The sequence below is a fragment of the Vicugna pacos genome, chromosome 19 (assembly GCF_048564905.1).
Source record: "Vicugna pacos chromosome 19, VicPac4, whole genome shotgun sequence".
Lineage (NCBI taxonomy): Eukaryota > Metazoa > Chordata > Mammalia > Artiodactyla > Camelidae > Vicugna > Vicugna pacos.
Window position 1 is genome coordinate 33,453,434 of NC_133005.1, and position 23,791 is coordinate 33,477,224.

The 23,791-nt window shown below is 49.5% G+C and overlaps 2 protein-coding genes and 1 long non-coding RNA gene across 5 annotated transcripts in view; 2 read left to right on the plus strand and 1 right to left on the minus strand.

The window, feature by feature from the left end:
* Positions 1-2,535, plus strand: part of YWHAB (tyrosine 3-monooxygenase/tryptophan 5-monooxygenase activation protein beta) — a 39,528-nt gene extending 36,993 nt beyond the window's left edge. For both annotated transcript variants that reach the window (XM_072944286.1, XM_072944287.1), the window contains one exon: positions 597-2,535. In XM_072944286.1, coding sequence (XP_072800387.1) covers positions 597-653 — 57 coding nt within the window. In that variant the 3' untranslated portion in view covers positions 654-2,535. The remainder of the gene's footprint in view (positions 1-596) is intronic.
* Positions 2,536-4,043: 1,508 nt separating this feature from the next.
* On the plus strand, positions 4,044-23,481 carry PABPC1L (poly(A) binding protein cytoplasmic 1 like). 2 transcript variants are annotated; one of them, XM_015237786.3, is made up of 15 exons: positions 4,044-4,278; positions 6,197-6,390; positions 9,878-9,993; positions 11,410-11,549; positions 11,700-11,794; positions 13,590-13,727; positions 14,048-14,143; positions 17,467-17,733; positions 18,527-18,611; positions 19,126-19,254; positions 19,770-19,876; positions 20,688-20,781; positions 22,017-22,147; positions 22,606-22,680; positions 23,031-23,481. In XM_015237786.3, the coding sequence occupies exons 1-14, from the start codon at positions 4,086-4,088 to the stop codon at positions 22,672-22,674; spliced, it is 1,854 nt and encodes a 617-aa protein (XP_015093272.1). In that variant the 5' UTR covers positions 4,044-4,085; the 3' UTR covers positions 22,675-22,680; positions 23,031-23,481. The 2 variants fall into 2 exon arrangements, with proteins under 2 accessions (XP_015093272.1, XP_006202567.1); XM_006202505.4 differs by lacking the exons at positions 18,527-18,611; positions 19,126-19,254; positions 19,770-19,876; ... (2 more) ...; positions 22,606-22,680; positions 23,031-23,481 and having other exon boundaries at positions 17,525-17,683.
* Positions 16,129-17,560, minus strand: LOC140687439 (uncharacterized). Its single transcript, XR_012061761.1, has 2 exons — positions 16,628-17,560; positions 16,129-16,451 (listed from the first exon to the last, which is right to left on the minus strand). It is a non-coding gene; the product is annotated as an uncharacterized lncRNA (long non-coding RNA).
* Positions 23,482-23,791: the final 310 nt, after the last annotated feature.

Sequence of the window (23,791 nt, forward strand, 5' to 3'; positions counted from 1 at the left end):
AGTCGGTTTGCAATTTGTGTTAATTTCTGGTGTACAGCATAGTGATTCAGTTATACGTCTATATATGTATTCCTTTTCATATCCTTTTTCATTATAAACTGCTACAAGCTAATGAATATAGTTCCCTGTGCTATACAGTAGGACCTTGTTTATTTATTTTATATCTAGTAGTTAGTATCTGCAAATCCTGAACTCCCAATTTATCCCTCCACACCATCCTCCCCTCCACACCTCTGTAACCATAAGTTTGTTTTCTATGTCTGCGAGTCTGTTTCTGTTTTGTAAATAAGTTCATTTGTGTCATTTCTTTAGATTCCACATATAATCGATCTCATGGTATTTTTCTTTCTCTTTCTAGCTTACTTTACTTAATATGACAATCTCTAGGTCCGTCCATGTTGCAGCAAATGGCATTATTTCATTCTTTCTTATGGCTGAGTAGACTGCTGAAGTTTTGACCTTTCCAATCACTGTCTACAGTGATGTGGGAAGAATTTTAAACAGTTGAGTGAGATAAGATGATACAGACTGGGCCACCTCCCTGAGTACATTTTTAGTAGCCCTGCTTTGATCATAGCTCTGTTTTTCTCTTGCAGCTGTGGACGTCGGAAAACCAGGGAGACGAAGGAGATGCTGGGGAGGGAGAGAACTAATGTCTGTTATGCTTCGTGATCTATTCAGTGTCACTCTGTACCCTCCATATATATCCCTTTGTGCGATAAAAAAAAAAAAGAATTGTACGTCGACTTCCAATTTTTCACAGCCTCAGCCTAGCAAAAACGGTCCATGGGATAAACAGCTGGTATTTGTATCTAAAACTCAGATTGGTCACATAAATGCCACGGCATTCTGAAGTTCTGATTTTGATTAACATTGACAGGATTACTGTGTGTTTAATTTTTAAAAAAAAAAACTGAACACTGTGATTATGGGGTTTTGTAATTTAGCAGAACTCTTACTGGTAGAAAAAAAATATAGACCTGAATTATGTATAACTTTTCGAAAGTTTAATCTGATATCAAAACAGTCACTGAAATACAGTTCCATTGTAAAGTTGTACAGAAAGTTATAGAGATTATATTGTGACACTGGGACTTGGAGTGAGACACCTCTCGTTTGGCATTCGAGTTTCACAGTGATTCATGTTAATTCTCTGCCTGTTCTATTCCGGGCTTGTAGACACTTGGCCTGTTGGAGCTGTCGCAGCTCAAAAGTTCGTGCCCACAGACATCCAGTGTCTTCCTCTGAGGAAACTCGAAGCCAGAAATGAACATTTTTTGTGGCAGATACCTGGGTTCTAACACCATAGAAAGGTCCCGTGCTCACAGACCACACGTGACTCAGGCCCCTCCTACAGCAGCAGTACATCACTGATTGGCAACTTGTGCTTCAGTAGTGGAATCTGTTTTCCGTGTAACCACAAGCTAAAGAAGTGGGGAAAAAAAGCCGTGTATCTTATGAATGGCCTTATCTGTTTCCTGGGCAATACCTTTAAGAATAATGTTCTGCAGAGATTGCCTTTCACTTGAGGAGTAAGTACTCCATCTTTGGGTTCTTCCTAGCTCGGGGCTTTTAAGTTTTGGAATCTAAACATTCTTTCCCACTGTCCTTTTTGACCATTGCCTTTGGTTTTTTCTTCCCTCTGTATATTTCTGTCCTGCTTCCTTGCCTTTTGTTCATGGTTTAATACTCTGGGCAGGGACAGGAGGCCTGGAGGGGGTGAGAGATGTCGGTGAGCATGTTGGTGAGCCGGCCTCGCTTCGGAGAGTTGAAAAGAGCTTCCAGCATCACGGCTCTGACTTCCTCCAGTTCTCAGCACAGTTGTTGCTCTTCAGTGACACCAAGATCTGAATCAAAAAGAGTAGTCTTAAATATCCATGATTTCTCCTTGTACTGCCATCAGCCCTTATAGGATGCTTGTAAGCACCTGTCACCAGCTCTCCCAAGTGTACCCATCCAGCCAAGTTCACAGACATGTTTCCACAAGACCCTATAATGCAGGGAAGTTGCATGCACACTGCAATGGGGAGAGTCAGGAGTAGCCAGGCCTACCAGTCTCACAGTACCCCGCTCCCTTAACATTCCATGTAGCTCTAGTGTCCATCTGTTTGTCCATCTGCTGAAATGAGAAAAGAAACATTCATGCACTGATTTCAAACAAACCAAAAGAAAAAAAGAAAAAAGCAACAAAAAAATCCCTCTCTCCTTTCTAGCTGAACAAAAATGTGCAGTTAATACTTGGCGCTTGGAAATGCAGTAGTGAATGTGGAACGAGCCTGTCTGTATATCTGGTAGCTCTTTCTCGCTTTGTTTTTCCTTACCAGTATTCTGCCTCACGTTTGCTTCTGTGATGGTTATATTGCCTAGCAAGCACACCCGTGGTTGTGAAAATAGTATAGCAAAAAAGAAAAAAAAAACGGTTATTGATGTACTAGATTTGTGTATGTCTTTTAAACAGTTCTAGTTTCCACCTTACACGGAATAATCAGGAAAAGTGTAAAAACTCAAAAGTGAAATAAAAACTTTTATCAGTTAGTTGTCCTGTGCGTTGATGTGTGGTGCCACCCGTATCACTACCAGAACTAGCTGACTATTCTGATCACACTTAAACTTAGGACTGTAAAAGTAGGCAACTGCTTTGTTTCATCCTTTAGAACCAGAAGTCAAGGTGGTGTAAAGGGGAAGAAAGTGCCACGAATTAACACACAGCCTCTCCACCTTCCACAGCAAACTGTCCAGGGCTTAGGTCTGCTTTTGTGGCTTCTAAGATTTGGTATGGACTGTTTGCACCCCATTCACACACCACTCCCTCTACTAAAACTCTGAGCTGTAACCAAGCCAGTGAGAGGTGGTTGCCCAAGTCCTGGTCATCTCCGAGGTCATACCAGCTGTCACCTGCCCTAATACTGTTTATGGTAGCCTGCAGCACGGAGTTTCCTCATGGGATTTCCCCCCCTCAAAAAAAAAAAAATCCACACTCCCACAAGAAGAGGGGAAAAGATAGGGAGTTATTCAAGCCCAAGATTGGAATTGGTGCTTTCTTGCTGTTGTAGGCTGGGCAGCCAGACTAGCTCCTGCCCCTAGTTTCCCAAGCTGTTCACCTGTCACACTCAACCAAAGTTCAGTGGGAACCTACCTGTTTTACTGAAGCCGGAAACCAGGAGAGGCCCGGTGAAGTATGGATCCATAGTGGATGGGACTCGTTTTTCAAAAGTGACCCTACACCACAGATTGGGGCTGTAGGCTCAGACTGACAGGCGGTCTTGATGCTCAGTTTGGGACCACCGCCATGACCTTGTTTTGTGAGGTCCCTACTGTTCATTTCCCTTGAGACGGGGCCCCGAGGGACTTGGTGAACCTTCCTGGTGGAGCGCAGGTGGAAGTGGATTCCTTATGAGAAAGAGGTGCTCAGAGCCTAGCCCACAAAAAGGTCTTGGCAATAGGAGAGCCAGGGTCAAGGAAGGCCTAAGTAGTGTGGAATTCTCATATGGAGCCTTCAATCCCAAGTCACCAAGCAGGTTCCAGAAAGGTGGGACTGGATCAGGCAGGCTCTCTTTGATGAGAAAAAGACCCCTTTCAGGAGGCAAGGTACACAAGCTTTGAAACTGGGCATCCGGCTCGCAATTCTGTGTGTGAAACGCATAGAGCACACGGTCTCCTTTAATTTTTGCGAAGAGGGAGTCCTCCCCATTTCACACAGAAGGGAAACGGAACTGGCGCAGATGGACAATTGACATAACTGGAATTAGAACCCAGGTCTCCCCGCCTTTCCGGTCCCCGCCCTCTCTGCGCTGTTGGCAACGGCTCGGAGCTCCCCCCAGGTCCCGGCAGCCCTACCCTGGGCCAGGTGAGGGCTCTCCCCGCTCCTGTCGCGGGGGCAGAGATGCCCCCCACCTGGGGCTTCTAGAAGCCTGAGAGGCCCCAGGTGCGGGGCGGGACCCGAGCGCGTCCGCGATTGGCGCCTGGGGCGGCGTGGGTGGTAAAGGCGGGGGGCGGGCCTGGGTAGGAAAAGCCCCTCCGCCCCGCGCGCCCCCGCACGCCCTTCCGGCTCCTGGATTTACACGCGGTCCCCGCAGCTGCCCACCATGAATGCCAGCGGTCCCGGCTACCCGCTCGCCTCGCTCTACGTGGGCGACCTGCACCCCGATGTGACCGAGGCCATGCTCTACGAGAAGTTCTCACCCGCCGGCCCCATCCTGTCCATCCGCGTGTGCCGCGACGTGGCCACCCGCCGCTCGCTGGGCTATGCCTACATCAACTTCCAGCAGCCGGCCGACGGTGAGCCCTGGGAAGCGGGTAGGGGGAACGCATGGACGTACAGATAGCATCCCGGCCACCCGCGCTTTCATCTCTGGCTGCTGCTCCTTCATCTTCCATTTTGCAGGCAGAGAAACTGAGGTCCAGAGATACAGGGCGTTGGAAGGGATCCTGAGGGGCCCCTGAAACAGGAAGTAGCAATTAGCGTGCGCCTATTGTGTGTTATACTGGTGCTCCTGTTTACGGAGTAGAGGTGTTAAGGCTAAGTGCAAAGAGCCAAGGGTTTTGGGGTCAGCCAGACGTGGGATCAGAAAGCCTGCAGCTCTGCAGTTTTTGAGCAAGTAAATCAATCATTCTGAGCTTCACTTGCCTGTCTGCGAAATGGGGATGGTACCTGCCTTACACAGTGGTTGGGAGGGTGCGAAATTCAAAGCACCTGAAGGGGAAGATGCCCCGAGACAACGAGTAGAGAAGCCAGGCGGGCTGGGCTTGGGGCTGCGGCTGTTCCCGCCCGGCAGCGTTTCTACCTTCGGAAACCAAAAAAGCTGCCTCCACTTCAGGCTCCACAACCCATTTCTCAGAGCTGATAGGATTGATTAGTTTGCCAGCTGGGTGTGTCCCCACTTCGGTTGAGTCGATACGTTTAAGAGCGAGCCTGGGGTTTTGCTTAATCTCTGCCACTAGGGTGCGAGCTTGAGCAAGATTTCACACTTGGCACTTCTTGATCTGTAAAATGGGGCTGAGGCTTATTCTCCAGTAGCACAAAGGAATGGAGAACTGTGTGAAGTATCTCCAGTATCACGTGGTGCATTGAAAGCTCTTAGTAAGTGCTAACCTAAGAAAAATCACAGTAACTATAGCGGTCAGGTGTAAGACTCCAGAAACCTAACTAGGCCTCCCCTAGCCAAGTCCAAAAGGGGGCACGTTTACTCTGAGTCTGCCGGGAGGATGGGGAGGTTCCCTGCGCTGGGAGTTTGCTGAGGTGGTTCTGCCAGTTTCCCAGCAGGTGGGCTGTGCTGGATTCTTGGGAGCCTTCTTACCCACCCGCTGCCTCTTGCCACCTTCCTCCAAGCCCTGCAGCACCTGACCTTTTTTGCCAGACTTCATAGATGGGGATACTGAGCTCCAGCGAGGGGAAGGATTTTCCTCCTGGGTGTTTATGGCAGGATCAGATGGAAAACCCGGACTTCTCGAAACCTGCCCACTGAGTGTTCCACAGTTCCCCTCCACGCCTCTGAACCAGAGGCATCCCTGAAGCAGCGGACAGCGTACCACCTGGGAGGGGGACAGGCTGTAGCAGTGGCAGGAGGATGGGCATAGGCTGCTGTTTTTAGACACATAACCATTTACCAAACACCTAATGTGCCGGGTGTAAAGTACAAGGTGCCTTGCACACCTTGTTGCCTTTCAGCCTGTCTGATAACCTGGAGGCAGATGGTATTCTCTCCCTTTGTTAGATGTAGAAAGGTGGGTCATATCATCATCCCCTCTTTACAGGTGTAGAAATGGGCTCAGAGAGGTGATGTTCACTTTCCTGAAAGCCATACCCCTTGGGATCAAATCTCGACTCTGCTGCTCAGTACCTCTGACCTTCAATTTCCTCACACTGCTGCCACCCTTGTCACAGGGGCCCTCCTGGTCTTTCCCCTTTCTGAGCCTCAGTTTGCCCTTCTGTAAAATGGGAATAGGAAGTCATGCTCACATGGCTATGGTGAAGAGTTGAATGAGATCCTATATGGAAGGTGGGAGGAGGGCCATACACATTAATTCTTCCTGTTTATCCCTCCTGAGCCTTCAGGCTCTTATCTGAAGTGAGACCCAGAGCATGGCTCTTTTTTTTTTTTTTTTTTTTTTTTTTTTTGGCTCAGCTTCCAATCAAGCTCTCTGGGCCTGGGGAAAAAAATCTTCTCAACTTGCCCCTTTCTCTCCCTCTGTCCAGCTGAGCGGGCACTGGACACAATGAACTTTGAGGTGATCAAAGGCCAGCCCATCCGCATCATGTGGTCCCAGCGAGACCCAGGACTTCGCAAGTCGGGTGTGGGCAACATCTTCATCAAGAACCTGGAGGACTCCATTGACAACAAGGCCTTGTATGACACCTTCTCCACCTTCGGGAACATCCTCTCTTGCAAGGTGGGTGTGCCTCTTGGGGGTTCTGTGTCAGATACCTGTGTGCTAGAGAGGTACCCAGCAACAGCTATAGTTTACAAGATCTTGTCAGCAAAGTTCCAGGTTCAGCAAGCACTTGAATGGTAGTTGTTCTCAGTTTTATCTTCATAGAACTATCCGTGGTCACCTGTGTATCAACTAGCTCTTGCTGTGTCCCCACCTTATAATTTAGTGGCTGTCAAAACAACTTAATTTTGCTCTTAATTCTGCAGTTGGCAGTTGAAGCTGAGTTCCAGTGGGCAGTTCTTCCGCTCTTGGCTGGGCCCCTTCATGTGCCCCCCCGAGAGCTGGATGGCTCTGCTTCTAGGGAGTGGGTGGCTGTCAGCTGCAATGTCACAGTTTCCTCCTTCTGGGTTTTCATCTCCAGCAGGATAGTCCAGGGCATTCTCATGGCAATGACAGGGTCCCAGGAGACAGAGAATGCAAACTTGCTAGGCTTCTTGAGACCTGGGCTCAGAACTGGTACACTGTCACTTCCACTCATTCTATTGGCCAAAGCAAGTCACAAGAACAGCCCAAATTCAGAGTGAAAGGGCAGCAGAAATTATAAGACAAGGCGGGTAGATACAGGAAGGCCATTGATTAGGGCCATGGTGGCAGTGGACTACACCTTTTCTTTGACATTTCTCTTACAGTAGAATGAAGTTCCATAAGAGTAGGGATCTTGTTCTTATTCACCACTGGATCCCAGTACCTAAATAAGATGTGAAAACATAGTAGGTACTTAATAAATATTTGTTGAGCTAATGGCGTATAATTTGAGAAGGGCCATGGTCATTCCTCTGACTTTGTAGTTGAGGGTGGGGGGCCATGCAGCAGGTCAGTCAGACCTGATCGAGGGCTAAATCTGGTGATGAGAATAGCTGGTCAGTTACCCTGCAGCCTCTGGCATGTCCACCCTTCTGGGAAGGTCGGGGGTGGGGAGGGAGTTTGGGGGGTGATGGCTCCTTGTGTGTCATTACTCCTCCGTGACTAGGACTGCACCTGACATGTAATAGTAAAGTTCTCAAGTGAGGCCTCCCACCTCCCTGTGAATGAGGGGATGTCCCTCAGCGGAGCAGACAGACTGGAGGAGCTGCAGTGGCTGCTGTGGGCTCCCCATGATGGACAGAGGGGACCAATGGAAGAATCAACTCTGTGCTAAGTGCTTACAATAATAACAGCCGATACACATCCTCATTGAATTGCCCACAACAACCTCTTAAGATGTAAATAGGAGGATCCCTGAGTTACCTTTGAGGACAGAGAGGCTGAGTTGGGGTCCCTTGTCCACGATGATATGTTATGGGGGTGGGAGGTAAGAGACCAAGCCAGGATCCGAACCAGTGGATCTGGCAGCTTAGTTGAGGTTAACTCGACAGGGAAGAGTATGTCTGTCCCCATTATTCAGGCCTTTGAGCCTTCCTCTGGGCCACTGGGGATTGGACAGGAAGCTTTGTGACTCAGGCGAGTCTTTACAGGCCTAACGAAGCCCTGTTTTGGGCCTGATTAGATACAAGACGTACAGCGTGGTCTGTCCCCCTGGGCGTTTGCCTTTAGATTTCATGAGGATGGCTGGTCAGTTACCCTCCAGCCTTTGGCGTGTCCACCTTTTTGGGGAGGTGGCGGGGGGAGAGGGGTTGCGGAGCAATGGCACCCTCTGTCTTAGAACTCCTCCTTGAGAGCTCCTGAGTGCTCTCCGGCGGGTTGGGAATGGTGGGACTTTGAGGAGCAGCCGGAAATTGGGCTCTGACAGAACGGCACAGTGGCCCATGGAGCCAAAAGCCCAGGGAGGAGAGTGCTCCATGGCTGAGGAGAGGTTTCTGAGGCACAGTGGGATGCCACGAGGCCTGCAGGCCAGCCACCCGAGAGCAAAGGCCAGCCCAGCCTACTGAGCAGCGCGGCAGCAAGGTGTAGTTGGTCAGACCTTGGACTGCGGGGCCAAGTGTCCTGAGTTCAAATTCTGCCCCTTTCACTTCCTGGCGGTGTGACCTTCGGCTGGTTGTTTAACCTCTCCACCCTTCAGTTTCCTTTACAAGGGGGCAGTGGTACAACCTACCTCATAGGGCAGTTGTGAACGTTTGTGAACTCAAGTACCATCTTCACACCACGGACGGCCCGTGAAAGAGTAGCTGGCACCCCATTAAGCATCTAAATGGTAGCTACAATAATAATCAAATAGTTACTTCTACTGGCTGGCTGATCTCAGACAAACCATTTATTCCCATTTTCCCCAATCCAGCAGCTGGGGTTCAGAGATTAAGAGTTGCTTGAAAGGATTCTTATGACAAGCATAACAGTATGTGATGCCCTTAACAGATGCTTGGCCCCAAGTGGGGCCCCATTGATGTGATTAAATCTGAATGAAGGATCTGGGCTTGAGTTGAAAGTGGAGTGACCCCGCTTGGAGCTGGAGGGGTGCGTGTTGGGTGTGGATTTAGAAGCAGGATTTGTGCGGGGCCCCCTGGAGCGCCTCAGATGCCAGGCTGGTGTAGTTCTGTGGATGGTGGGAGCTACTGGAGGTTGTTTCCCGGAGGGACGTGGTCACAATTATATTTTAGAAAAAGCGTCCCAGTGGTCAGCTTGGAAGCTGGGTTGGGAGGCTGGTGTGGTGGTAATGGCATGAGCTGGGGCAGTGGCTGCAGGGATGAGCAGAGCTGTGCACCCCATGAGATGGTCATCAGGGGTCTTAGTGCAAGTTCAGCCAGAGGGATGGGACCTACGTGAACTGAAGAGCTTTCCTGTTCGCAAGGTCTGTCCTTCAGACAAGTCAAGAGCCTTACAGAATGGGGGTAGGATGTGTGTGGGTCTTTTAAAAATTTGAAACAAATTTGCTATTGAAATAATAATGGGTAAAGTTTAAACAACGTGGAAAGGAATAAGGTGAAAAAGAAGGTTCCGTTCCTTTCAACTCTAGTTCCCAGAAATAGTAATTAGAGTTTTGTGTGTGTCTCTGTAAAATTTCCAAGGGTAGATGCCCACTGTAACCCAAATGGGCTTGATTTTTTTTCCCATTTAACTACCTCACAGATAACTGTCAGCTGTGAAACCTACCATGCTCTCTTCAGCTACGTACAGTGTGAATGTACTGTGATTTGTTTAACCAGTCTCCTCTTGGTGGATACTCAGGTTGTTTCTAATTTGCTGTTAGAAACAAAGATTCAGGAAAGGGGTTTGAATCTAATCCTTTCATCTATCGCCTTAAGCAGATCATTAAAAGTTGGTCTGTGGTATAGACGAGACATGTGCAATTTGAGGACTCTATCCCTCCTTACCGTGTGATCTTGAGCAAGTGGATTGACCTCTCTGAGCTTTTGTTTCCCATCTCTAAAACAGGGCTGTTTTGTGACATGGGACTGTCTTCAGAGGCACAGAGCAAGCACTCGGGTGTTAGTCCTTATCACCATTGTCCTTCTTTTCTGCGTGAACCTTATGATGGATGCTTTCCATGTTGTTTTCCCCCATGGCCCAGGTGGTATGTGACGATCATGGCTCCCGAGGCTTTGGCTTTGTCCATTTTGAGACCTATGAGGCTGCACAACACGCCATCAGCACCATGAACGGGATGCTGCTGAATGATCGCAAAGTGTGAGTGGTGGGATGTAGGGGCGGGGCCGGGGCTAAAGAGGCAGGATCATGGCACCACCAACTGGAGACTGATGCTACCGCCGGTCTCCTGGGCCCCAGGCACTGAGTAGCTGCCAGTACTCTTCCTGGCAGTATGACCTTGGACCACTCACTCTATCTCTCAGGGACTCCCTTTCCTCAAGGGAAAATTCGACTCCTGGTGTGCATTAGAAGGTGGTTCTAAGCAGTGAATCAAGTGATGCTTTTGAAATTCCAGCAGAAACAGCTCATGGCCAGATCATCAATGGACTTATTGATTTCATCTGTTTTCCAGCCTTCTCAGTGTCACTGATTTTTTTTTTAAATCTTTTGTTTCCTGGGATTGGGGGAAAGGAAGGAAGGTGGGCATATGCTTCGCCTGCCATCTTCATGCCTTTCAAGCACAGATGGGAACTTTGAGACACAGGTGCTGGAGAGACTCTGCTCTGGCGGTTCCCTCCCTCAGTTCTGGTTCTGCCATTTGATGACCCAGCCTGGTGCCCAAGGCTGAGCAGTGGAGGAGGCTTTGAGCTGGAACAGGCACCGAGAGTTATTCTGTCCAGAGTTTCTCAGGAGAGGCTCCTGTCAGCAAATCTGAACTTCAGTGGGCTTTTCCCAATTCTCAGAAGCATTTTTTTTTATCTTTGTCAGCTTCAATTTGTCCAAGTTTTCTTTTGACTCAGTTTCCTTCAATTCTGGGGGCCAGCTACGATTTATTTGTGCTAAATGTCTTATAGATACCATCAAATTTTCTTATGCTTGATTTTTTCTTAATCTAGGATACTTTCCTAGATGTGTTTATATGAACTTGAAATCACAATTTAAAAAATTCATGTTGTATTTAAATGATCTCATTCCCCGCCCCTGGTAACAGTGTCATAAACCACATCTACTTCTCTCACAACTGCTTCCCTAGAGCACCCAGTACGTGTTAAATGAATAAGCAAATCTCTGTGATGTGAGCTTGATCCCTAGTTTTATAGGAATGAACACTGAGGCTCAGAGAGCTTAAGTCACTCGCCCAGGGTCACATAGCTAGGTAACTGCAGAGAGAGGATTCCAGCCCTTGTCTGTCTGACTCCCAAGTTCATGTTCATATCTCTGGGGCACTCAGCTGCCTGGTGTGCAGGAGGAGACCTTGTGCATTTGCCACAAGAGTGAAGTCATCTTAACCTTACGCTGGAATGTAGAATCTTGGCTGTTGGAGGTGATCGGGCCTTGGATGTATTCCATCTAAGGACTATTGCTCTGCCTGGTCCCCTGATGAGGGGGTACAGAGGCCTAGAGACCGGTGGCAATTGACCCAAGTGACTCAGGGTTGCCGAGTGGGCCAGGGTTGGGATGGGGGTGGCTGGTAGTGGCCATAGGCAGCTGCCTACCCTGTTTATGTGTCCCCAGCTTTGTTGGCCACTTCAAGTCCCGACGGGAGCGAGAGGCAGAGCTAGGAACTCGGGTTATGGAGTTCACCAATGTCTATGTGAAGAACCTCCACGTGGACGTGGATGAGCGGCGCCTGCAGGACCTCTTCTCCCAGTTTGGTAGGCGTGTTCCCCAAGGGAGTTGGGATCACTGTCTCTTCCGCTCCCAGCTCAGGCTGGGAGGGGGGCCCTCCTGGGGTTTCCTGAAGACCTAGGGGGACATCTCTGAGCTTCCCCAACTCCCCTTTGAGCCACTTTGGCCCTTCCCAGGGAAGATGCTGAGTGTGAAGGTGATGAGGGATGACAGTGGCCACTCCCGCGGCTTCGGCTTTGTCAACTTTGAGAAGCATGAGGAAGCCCAGAAGGTAGGAGTCTCCCCATGGCCCTACACAGAGGAGGCATGGAGTCAGGACTGGGAAGAAGGGAGATCAGGAACAGAGGGCTCCAGCTGCCTGGAGAGGAAAAGAAAGTCCCTCTGCAGCCAGGGCCCTTCCTGCCTACCATATAGGCAGGAGCCTTCAGCCTCCTCTGGTCGCTTCCGTACCTTGAGGCTGGCTGGCTTTTCATAGATTCTTGCCGTTTAGGAAGTAGTAGGGGCCTTTGAGACCATCACCACCCTCTTCTTGAGCTGATGGTGTGATTGAGGCCAGGGAGGGAAAGTGCCATGTTACTTCTTATTACAAGCTGTTGAGTATAGTTCCCTGTGCTATACAGTAGGACCTTGTTATCTATCTGTTCTGTATGTAGTACTTTGTATCTGCTAATCCCAAACTCCCAATTTCCCCACCTCCTTTCCCCTTTAGTAACCATAAATTTGTTTTTTATGTCTGTGAGTCTGTTTCTGTTTTGTAAATAAGTTCATTTGTGTCATTTTTTTTAGATTCCACATATAAATGATAAATATTTCTCTTTCTCTGTCTGACTTATTTCACTTAGTATGATAATCTCCAGGTCCACCCATGTTGCTGCAAATGGCTTTTTTTTAATGACTGAGTAGTAGTCCGTTGTGTGTGTGTGTGTGTGTGTGTGTGTGTGTGTATGTATCACAAATTTATCCAATCATCTGTTAGGGGACATTAGGGCTGCTTCCCTGTCTTGGCTATTGTAAATAGTGCTGCTATGAACATTGGGGTGCATGTATCTTTTTGAATTAGAGTTTTCTCTGGATATGTGCCCAGGAGTGGGATTGCTGGATCATATGGTAAGTCTACTTTGGTTTTTTAAGGAATCTCCATACTGTTTTCCATAGTGGCTGCACCAAATTGCATTCCTACCAGCAGTGTAGGAGGGTTCCCTTTTGGATAATGACCTTTAAGACTGATGTAGAACAGGCAGCTATTAGGGTACCAGAGTGTTTTTACATATATTTACATATATTTGCATGTTCAGGTAGGGAAGCAAGTTGTCATTATGTGAAAATGTTTACTAATGAACTGACCACTTAAAAAAGTCAGTTCCCTTTCAAACATTTCTCCTCCCTAACACCAATGTCTAATCTGGACCATTGAGTCAGTATACACGTGGGACAGCCTTTTGCTAATTCTTGCAGATAAATCGATGCAGATTCAGTTCAGTGTAAATATATTGCAGAGAATCATTGCACGTTTTGGCAGAAGATGTAGGATTTCATGCAATCAAAGCCACTGACAATTTGGGATCTGGCAGGCTTAGGCCAGTTAACTGAAGAAAAGAAAAATCAACAAGGGTTAAGAAGCCAATGTTTCTAAACCAAAGCCCTCATCATTAGCCAGGAGGGTTCTTTGTGCTGTGAAACCCAACAGGAAGTGAAGGATGTGGATTATGCTGTCATGCCATTTTGAAAGAATTACGTTTGTTGCTTTGTTCAAACCATCGGTGTGTATTTACAGTTGAAATGTAAATACTAAATATGGCAAACTTGGCAAATTTCAATTCCACTTTTTAAAGTAGATCAAAAGTTTTTAATCCGTAATTTGCTCTGAAGTTTTGTCCCATGTCTTTAAAAAGTGGGTTCACTTTAAATGGCCTTGATCCTGGTCCTAATTATTCTCAGCTAACGAGGATGGCCTGGCTTGCAGGTGGCCCCCTCTGGGCCCAGAAGACGGGACTGGAGGCCATGGCTGAGACCAGCGCCTCATCAGGATAGTTACCAAGCACTGTCGCTGCCTCTTCTCTGCACAGGCTGTGATGGACATGAACGGGAGGGAGGTGAGTGGGCAGCTGCTCTACGTGGGCCGGGCCCAGAAGCGGGTGGAGCGGCAGAATGAGCTGAAGCGCAGATTCGAACAGATGAAGCAGGATCGGCTGACCCGTTACCAGGTGATGGTCAGCTCTCCCGGAGGCAGCTGCTTCCACGTGAAAGTGTGTGTGTGATGGCCCTGAGTGTGACTCCCTCCTCTAGCAATCCCACTTCCGGGAACGTGGCTTTGGGGATGGTTGAGGGGGAGCGAGCTACAGCTTCCAGGTGATGGGAACGCTGGGTGATGGGTGGGGTGCATGGGTACTTCGGAGACTGGAGACTGGAGGCTTGGTGGGCAGGGCTTCCAGTGCCCCTGTGGCCCATATTGGTCCCTCCCCCACCCAAGGCATTCTGGGGCTTGGAGGGGAAGGGGTACATCTAGTGTATCCTTGGCTTCCAGGGCGTGAACCTGTATGTGAAGAACCTGGATGACTCCATCAATGATGAGAAACTGAGGAAGGAGTTCTCTCCCTATGGAGTCATAACCAGTGCCAAGGTGAGGACCAGGGGCACCTACAGGGGGTAGCTTTCCCCTCCCATCCTCACTGCCTGCATCCCCCCATCCCCGCCCTGTGGCTTCCCGGCAGTTGGTGCTGTGCCGCTGCTTCTGGAGTTTGGGGGCTGTCTGATTCCATTGAACTTGTCACCCATCTGCAGCCTTGCCTGGGCTGCAGGGGAAGAGGGTAGAAATACAGTCCCAGTCACACAGCTGGACTTACTAGACCTTACTGTAACCTAGGTTCATTCAACAAGCATTTATTGAGTGCCTTCTGTATGCCAGATTCCAGAAACTTATGTCTCTGAAATTCCACTGACTTCTGTTAGCTGGCCTTGGCCAGTGACATAAGCCCTTCTGGGCCTCAGTTTCCCCATCTGGGAAATTAGAGGGTTGGGCTGCATCATTCTTCATATTCTTCCCCATTTATTGAGCATCTACGTGTGCCCAGCCCTCTTAGCACCTGAGCTGTGATGTGGGCTCCGTGACCTTGAGCAAGTGTCTTTGGTGCCTCATCTGTAAGATGGTGGTGGTGGGCTTGCCGGTTGGTTCTGAACCCTGGCCTCTCATTAAAATCCCCTGGGGAGCTCTTAAATAGACACTTGAGTCAGATAAACAATGTAGATCTCTGAGAGTAGGGCCTGGGCATTTTATTTTTAAAAGCTCCCCCAGGTGATTTTAAGATGATGACCCACTGTATGTCCATTCCATACTCAAGCACCTGCTATTTTGCGAGGCCCCATAGGAAGCACACAGGACCGAGTCAGATGTGGTCCTTACCCTTAAGTAGCTTGTAGTCTAGTCGGATACATCACTAACTCAGGTCTATTATAAGGTGCTGTGGGGGCAGGGCAGGTATAGGAGGCAGAGCTGCGGTAGCTCAGTGGAAGAGAAAAGAGGGCTTCCTGTAAGAAGTGGCAGTGGCAGCACTGTTTGACTTGGCTGTGAGGAGGTAGGGAGCTGCAGGGAGGAATAAAGAACTTTCCAAAGAGATCAGAGTCCGTGATCGGGCTGGGGGCCTGCACCTGTGGTGTGATGGTTGGGTTCTTAGAAGTGGTCTAGAAGTTCTTTGGCCTGTTGAATCCCATTTTAAGTGTCCTTTAGGGAGCCTGAGTAAATTTGATTCAGTTTATCAATCAGTAAGCTGATAAACTTGATTTATAAAAAGCTCTGAGCCCTCTTTCCCAGCAAACGCATGCTTGGTGTTGTACTGTGTTTGGAAGCTGGGATTATAAAATTAATCAGAACTAGATCTAAATCCCAGTCCTACCGTTAACTAATCGTAGAGCCTGAAGGAAGTGATTTTGCCATTTGGACCCTATACCCATCTGTGAAATGGAAGTAACACTACTCACTTCTAAAAGTGTCCTGAGAACTAAAGGGCCTGCATGTGGAGCACCTGCCCACGATAAGCAGTGAAATGATCTAATTTTTCACACACGTTGCATGTAATTTCAGGAGATTCACCAACCTCCTTGAGGACTCCTCAGTTGAAGGGAACTGTGAGAATCCGGATTGCTTAGAGTTGAGGCACACCTGCCTCAACTATCATGTTATAAAATGGGGATTTCATATAAGTTTATATATATTTATGTAATTTAATATAGTTTCTATTATAAAATAGTGATTGTCTCATTTTCAATCTATATAAAGTGCTTACAACACTGTCAAGTTCATAGGAAGCTCTGCATAAGTGTTAGTTGTACTAATTTTATCTTTTTTTAACTACCTAAGAGAAATTCTTATTAACTTAAGACAATATTTTTGTGTCAAAAAATTTTGGCTATCTGTTGGAGCCTATGGATCCCTTCTGAGAATATTTTTAAATGCACAAAAGAAATTCATAGGATTACCAAAAAATCATTGAAATACAGTTATCAAAATACTAAGGTGACAGCAGTAGGTGCTGCTTTATTAATGCATCAAACTATAAGATCTAATAAAGTAGCAATGAGCATAAATGAGATTTTTGATATCAGCAATAATTAATGATATGAAAATATTTTATTCTTCCTGACAAAGTCACAAGCACAGCGAATACTATACTTTTCATTGCTAATATTCAAAGTAGAAGGAAATGCTAAGGAGAAAAAAGGCCATTTTCTCCCCTGAGTTCACAGACCCCTAAATTCTATCCACTGACCTCCCCAAGGGCATCTGTGAATGCTCAGGCAAGGCCCTGTATGAATGGGTAGAAAAGTGCAGTTGAAAATCATTGGTGGAGAGCAAGGGCTCCAATAGAGATTTTAGCTAAATGATCTCAGCTCAAGTCCTTATGGAGTGATGGAGTCAGACCAGTGTCTCGACCCTAAAAAAAAAAAAATCAAGAATCATAAATGCAATCTGGATTAGATCCTTGAAGAGAAAAGTATTAGAAAGACCAGTGAAATCCAAATGAAATCTGCAGTTCAGTTAATAGCATTGTATTAAGAATCTCTTCCCCAGGTGCCTAAAGAACTTGGCTTCATGTCAAGGGAGGTTTACCAGAATGGTGCATTGGGTTTGAGTCCTGGCTGATGTGTGACCCACTGGCTAAGTGACCCTGGGTGTCACTTTTTTTTTTGAATGGTAGTAAGGTCTTTTGTTTCTATAAAAAAAAAAAAGAAAATTAACATTATAAAGCACCAAAAATATAAATTCAAATTATTTTCCTATTCCATACAAATCTCTTTATTGGAGTTGCTAGGAAATACAGCTCTTAGGAGCATCTTATTTTGTCCATAATTCACAAATGAACTAAAGAACTATATGAGTAGTTTAATAAAACCCAAGGAGTAGTTGAAATGCAGACTTTCATCACAGTGACCTCAATCAAAGGGTTTAAGATTGTGGCCCTGGCCGAAGACCTCTGCCCCATTCTTAGACTTTAACCAGTCCTGGACTACCGTCCTACTTCATCATAGCGGATATTGTAACACTCGAAGCTAGCCTTCCATCACAGCTTAGGAGAATCCTTTAAGAAAATTTAGAGATAACAATTAACTCTGAAATGCAGCTGTTCTTACTAACTCTGGGGAATGGTCTTGTAAACAATGAGCAACCCTCAGTTAGCGAGTGGACGGGTCTCGGACAAGTCACTCTGAGCCTCATTTCCATCACCTGTAAAGCGGGTGGTGGTGCCTCCTCGCTCAGGTGGCTGTACCTGTGGACTTGAGAAGGTGTCTCAAGCATCTGGCATGCAGTGGGCCTCAGTAAATGTGGGAGTGACAGGACCCCCTCACCTTGATTGCAGTTTCTCCTGGGTCCCCAGGGAGGGAGGGGAGCATGGCCCTTGGAGTCTTCCTTCCCCACCCCGAGCAGCCCTTGTCTTGTCTTGCTTTTAGGTGATGACAGAGGGTGACCACAGCAAAGGGTTTGGCTTTGTGTGTTTTTCCTCTCCAGAAGAGGCGACAAAGGCCGTGACAGAGATGAACGGGCGCATCGTGGGCACTAAGCCACTGTATGTGGCACTAGCCCAGCGCAAAGAGGAGCGGAAGGCCATCCTGACCAACCAGTACATACAGCGCCTCTCCACCTTGCGGGCCCTGGGCGGCCCCCTCCTGGGCTCCTTCCAGCAGCCTGCCAACTACTTCCTGCCTGCGGTGCCCCAGGTGACTGCCTGCCCACAGCCCCGCCACATCCTTTCCCACCAGCCAGGTAGAGCAGGAAGATCAGAGTGGCGCAGGCGGACACAGAGAGATTCCTAACTTGCTTCTGCCAGAAACTCGCTGGGCAGGCGGCTGTTTCCTCCCCATCTCTAAAAGGGGTAATAGTGTCGCTGTCAAACAGCGCTTCCTAATCTGGGAGAGATTTGTGCAAAAGATTTGCTGAAAAAGATTCTCTGCGCTCAGATACGTTTAGGAAATGTTGCATTAAACCAAAGAAGCCTAGATCTCTTTACTTCTTCTGCCCTGAGGTGCCTAGTGTGTATGCACTGTGACTTTCCCTAATTGGCAAAGAGTGTGTAGCATTTCCCCAACTTAAATGATCATTTTTGTGGGTTACCTGCTAACGTCTCTCCTGGATGTTAATGTTCTGAGGAGCATGGTTTGGGGAAGGAACTTGTGTGATCTAAAGGGAGTGGGGAGATGTCGGTTGAAAGATAAGCGGCTCTGAGGATGGAAACGTTCCCTCCCCCTTTAGCAGTTACTTCAGCTGGGACAAGTTACCGTGGGATGCGGCCCCCTTTATCCAGGTCGTTGGACTGGTAACTCTGATCATCAGGGGCAAGTGCTCAGCCTAAGATCTTGCCCTGAAGGGTTCAGGGCTAACGGACCTCCTGAGACAGGAGGCAGGAGCCCTGTTTTGTGGGTCTTTACTAACCAGTCCCCTGGGGGGATGGGAGTTCCCACAGTGGTGTCTCCTGCTGAAACCCCCCTCATGCTAGATCTTTTTCTCCCACAGCCCCCAGCCCAGGCTCCATACTACGGCTCTGGCCCACCAGTCCAGCCTGCCCCCAGGTGGATGGCCCAGCCACCCAGACCCTCATGTGAGTGACCCAGCCCCTCCCCCGACATGGGCCCCGTGGAGCAGTGTGTCACACAGACTTGAAGGCCAAGCCTGGCTCTGTCACTTCCCAGGGTGTTAATCTGGGTGGATAATGTCACCTCCACTGTAGCCGTTATCTCCAGTGAGCTCCGAAGGCTCTCCTGATTTGTGATGGAGATTCTTGCAGAGCTCAGAACATTTCACTCCTTTGGCAGTACGGTTGATGAATGGCTCTTCTCTGAGTGAAGTTCACCCTGACCTGAAGCTCCCTTAAGCAGGGAACAGGGCATGTGGTCCTGGTGCCTATGCCTCTTGGGGCTCTAGGTAGACATAAGTGGGCTTTGTAATTGCAGATTTCCACACCCCTGCCCTGGGGTTCTGGGTCTCCCAGTGAATTCACCCATGTTCTAGTTCTCCTCCCCACCCCCTTCCTCACCCTAGAACCATCACGGTGCACTGTGCCCCTCCGACTGTCCCCTCCACCCAAACTTTCTCCATGTTTTCTGTGTCACCAGCCACCTACCCACCAGCTGCTTCAGTGGTCCGGCCAGCAGCCGTGTCTCGGCGACCCTCAGCCCATGTCGGCGGTGCCAGGCAGGTCTCCACCCACGTGCCTCGCCTGGTGCCCCACACCCAGGGAGTGGGTGAGTGTGGGCAGGGCCCAGAGGAATGGAGCGACAGGTGGGCGGGCTAGGGGCAGAGGCTTGCTCTGCGGGTGGTACTGGAGGGGTCAGAAGCAGCCTCCACGGTGACCCTGCCACCCGCCCTCTTGGAGGCCATGTAGTGCAGTGGTCAGCATGGGCGCCGGGGTCCCACAGACTCAGCTCCGGGGCTGACTCCTTCTGTGCTCTTGCTGACTACTGTACCCAACCACCCCTTCTCTACAATTGGAGTGAGAACAGCCCATTTTGTCATGTGGGTGAACCTGATCAGGGGCTCAGCACCAGATCCGATCCTGAGGAGGAACTGCAGCAGCTGCGAACAGGGGCACAGGTCTTGGCTGTAAAGCAGGCGCATCTGTGCCTTCATCTAGCAGATGTTTGTGTATCTGTGAGCCGGCCCCGTGCTCGGCGTTGTGGGTTCTACGTGAACGCTGGTCTTGAGGTTTTATGCCTTTAGGTTGCTGCCCGGCCTGACCATCCCTGCTTATTTCTTACAGCCAACATTGGTACCCAGACCACAGGACCCAGTGCAGCGGGATGCTCTACTCCAAGAGGGCCTCTCCTGGCACGCAGATATTCCTGGGCAGCACACAACACCCCCAGGGTAAGGCTGGCCCAGCTGCCCTCTTAAGTCTGAGCTCCCAGGGGCCTGGCTCAGCGGGCATTGGCCCTCTCTGGGCCTTCGTTTTCTTTTCTTGACTCGTAAAGTTTCACTTACTAACCTGTATCATCAAGAAGAGATTCCCCTTACTAACTGAAGGGAGAAAAGGGCCAGGAAAATATTTTGTTTATTCATCATGATTTGCTTTGCCTGGATTATTGTCAAAGTTAATCTGGATTTCTTTAGTATTTATGCAGTGAGTAGCAAGGATGTGATTAATCTGCAAAACAACTGAAAATATCTCCTGTAATTAAATTAAAAGCCTGTGTATTTATCTCCCTGCCCCCTGAAAAAGTCTCCAACTCAGCATTTTCATATTCTGCCTAGAATTCCAGTGTATATACTTTGAATTGTTTCTTGCAAAATGAGTAAGAGTAGTCTTTAGGGAGCAAAATAGTTTTAAAGTTACCAAGATGTGAAAGGGTCAGAAATATGCTAGGGATGTGGCCAAAAAGCTACTTGATGAAAAGTGCTTTTTATTTGGCACCAAGTGATCAGTAACACGTGGCTTTCGTCTGGCAACGTGCATTTGGGTTCCTAGCACCACGGAAAACGTCGGCATTAGAGTGTAACTCTGTCGTCTAGTCCCCCATGCCCTTGTTAGGGATTCTGTCCCACCTGATCTTCCATACCCTGCCCCCTGCTCCCCCTCCTCCAGAGCCTTCCTGGAGGCCTGTGCTCACCTAAAGGGTAAGTGTTTCGAGGCCTTGCCCGTCCTTGTGGTTAAGGGGTGTGTCCTTGGCACCATGTGCAGGTCCAGGAGCCCGCTGTGTGTATCCCTGGGCAGGAGCCCTTGACTGCATCCGTGCTGGCTGCAGCCCCGCTGCACGAGCAGAAGCAGATGATTGGTGAGTGGCTGGTTCCCCTACCCTGGAGCAGGAAGGGGCGCTGCAGCCTGGCTCACCTGGTGGGAAACACCCTGAGTGGAGGTCAGATGTGAGAACAAGGTCCAGCCTTGCCACTAAACCACCTGCCGGATGACCTTGCCTGAGTCGCCTTCACTTTCTAGGCCCCTGTTCTCTGGTCTTAAAACACTGATCAGATCAGATGGGCCCCAGGTGTCTTCCAGCTCTGCTGTTCTATGATTTTGACTCGGGCTGGGAGAGACCCCAAGATGTGAGGCGATCAGGGGCCAGGAGGAGGGGTAGGGTCTTGAGTTTCTACCAGGAAATGGCCCATCGGGTTCCTCACACCTCTCCTGATGGGATGAGGCTGTCACCACATTTCATCAGTCTCTCAGTGCCCACTGCAGAGAGGCAGGAAATTAACATGCATTGGGGAAATAAATTGTGTTCCCTGCTGTCCCCTGAACGCCTGTGCAGTTCATCCCCATCCCAGTGTCTGCGGCAGGTCCTGCTAAACTCGCTACCTGTTGAGTGAATGAACGAACTTGCTACCGGTTCACCAGTTCTTTCCTGCACCAAGCTCTCCAGGTTGTTCTCGAAAGGCCCCTGTTGCCTCCGCCCCTTTGTTTCCTCAGCTCACTTGGGGTTTTGCCACTTTACTACTGGCCCCTCAAAGAAAAATTCTGAGTGGGCTTAACAGTGGTCGAAGGTTCTATAAGCCATTCTCTGTGAACATCCTCACTCTCCTCGTAGGAAAAAGCCCTCCTACTCCCACTGAAGGCACCCGGCACCCCATCCTGGTTATACCCCCTACATGTGGCCAAGATGGGCTGACCACCAGCATGAGGCCCTGTCACTAGAGGTGCCCAGAGGTGGAAGGTGAATTTATCTTGTGTGTACGGCTGTCGTATCCTGTCTAGAATTTCAGTGTGATACTTCAAGTGACTTCTTGCAGAATGAGCAAGAGTAGTCTTTGAACAGCAACCAACTTGGTGTCAGACGCTACACAGTGTACTTTACGTATATCAAACTGACTCTTCAAACTAGTCTCCAAGGTGGGGTTTGCTATGCTCGCTTTATGGTTGGGGAAGAGGCTCCCGAGAAGGAGCAGTGACACACATAGGAGGGGCAGTTCTGGGACCAGAACCCAGATGCCTCTCTGCCCCGTTCCATCCCACCCCGGGATGCTGGGCCGTCCGCCAGGTGTGTGCCTAAGCATCAGAGGCTGTTCTGCACAGGTGAGCGTCTCTACCCGCTTATCTACAATATCCACGCCCCGCTGGCCGGCAAGATCACGGGCATGCTGCTGGAGATCGACAACTCGGAGCTGCTGCTCATGCTGGAGTCCCCGGAGTCCCTTAATGCCAAGGTGGGCTGGAGCCTGGGAGAAGCAGGCAGCCCTGAGGGCGGTGGGAGGAGACTTAAGGACGAAGGCATCTCCTAGATGCGTTAGCAGGCTGCCGCTTGGACAGATGATGCTTATCTTCTTGCTCAAACCAGCTAATAAGTCCTGCTGAATCTGGGAGGGGGAGAGGGCCTTAATGAAGGGCTGGCTATTCCAGGCCCTACAAAGATTCCCTGCAGCTCCACAGGCAAGAGCTGTGTTCCAACTCAGTAGAAGGGTTAGGACTTTCCCAGCTGTCTAGCAGTGTAGGTGGTGGCCGTGCGTCTGTGTCACGGGAGCTGGTGAGCAGTCAGAGGAGGGCTCTGCAGAAATGGGGTGGCGAGAGGGGAATTCTCAGATCTGGCTGAGGCAGGGGGAGAGCAAGGCCCTCCTGGGACCCCACTGGGGCAGCTGTACGGGCCCCTCCCACTTGTGTCCCGCAGGTCGAAGAGGCTTTGACAGTGTTGCAGGCACACCAGGCCCCGGAGCAGACCCGAGTGAACGTGCACTGAGACCAGGTGGGTGGATGGAATGGTGACAGCAGCTGAGCCCAGAAGCCATAAGGAACTGGGACAAACTCACAGCAGGCCCTGTGGTGTCACTGGTTTTCTCGGAGTCACCAAGGAGGAGTTCAAGAGAAGCTGTGAAGGTCAAAGGCCAGGAGGACAGAGTGTCTGGAATGGGCGCTGACTCCGGTGCAAAGTGAAGGGAGTGTTCTGCCAGCTGCCCACCACGGTGGCCTCTCTGAGAAGCTTGGCTTTCCCCTGGCACTGCCTGCCTGGAGGCCTGGCTTGGTCTAGTCTACGTCCTTACTTAAAGGCTGGGGGTCTGCCATACTTAAGAAACATTTCTTTTTTTGCATCCCCAGAAAATGGACTCCTTTGGCTGACAAAACAAAAGTGTTTCCTGCTCTTGGCTCTAATGCCCTGTGAACTGTAACTTCCCAGCTGGGCCGGATCTGTACTTGAGCTTCCTGTGGAATGAAGGCTGGTCACCCAGCCAGCCTATCACCTGTTGCTTTGTGTATTAAAAGTGCTGCAAACTCCATCTTGTCTCCCAGGAGGCCTCCTTGTGTCAGAGGGAGGTGGGCGGAGCCACGGGTAGGCTTGACTGGGTGGGGGCTTGGGCTGTAAGGAACAGAACCCCACAGTGTGCCGACGTACACAGAGCCGTGTGAACCGGGCACCTGAGCAGGACTACCTGTAACAGCCCGGGAGGCGCAGCTGCCCCCACCAGCAGTGCAGGACTGCACGGCGGTGCTGAGCAAGTGAGCTGGAGCGTAGGGGCCCACGTGTGACGTGCAGGGCAGGTGAACACCCTGGAGGCAGCAGCTGCTTCTATGCTCCAGGCTGGCGGACTGAGGGGTTGGGTGACAGCTTGACTCCTGCAGAAACGCTTTAGGATGACTTCCCAGGGCGTGATTTTCCTCCCCTACGGGAGGATGGCTTCAGGTTGTGCTGGCCTGCCATTTATGTTTTCATTAATAAATCAAGATACTTGCCTTATGGACCTCGTGAAGAGAAAAGTAGTTAGTTGTGACGAAGTGCCACCTCTAAACCTGCCTCAAATCAGGTAAGAGTCACACCTGCTTAGGACGCAGCAAGAAAAGGCATGCAGCTCCCTGCTGTG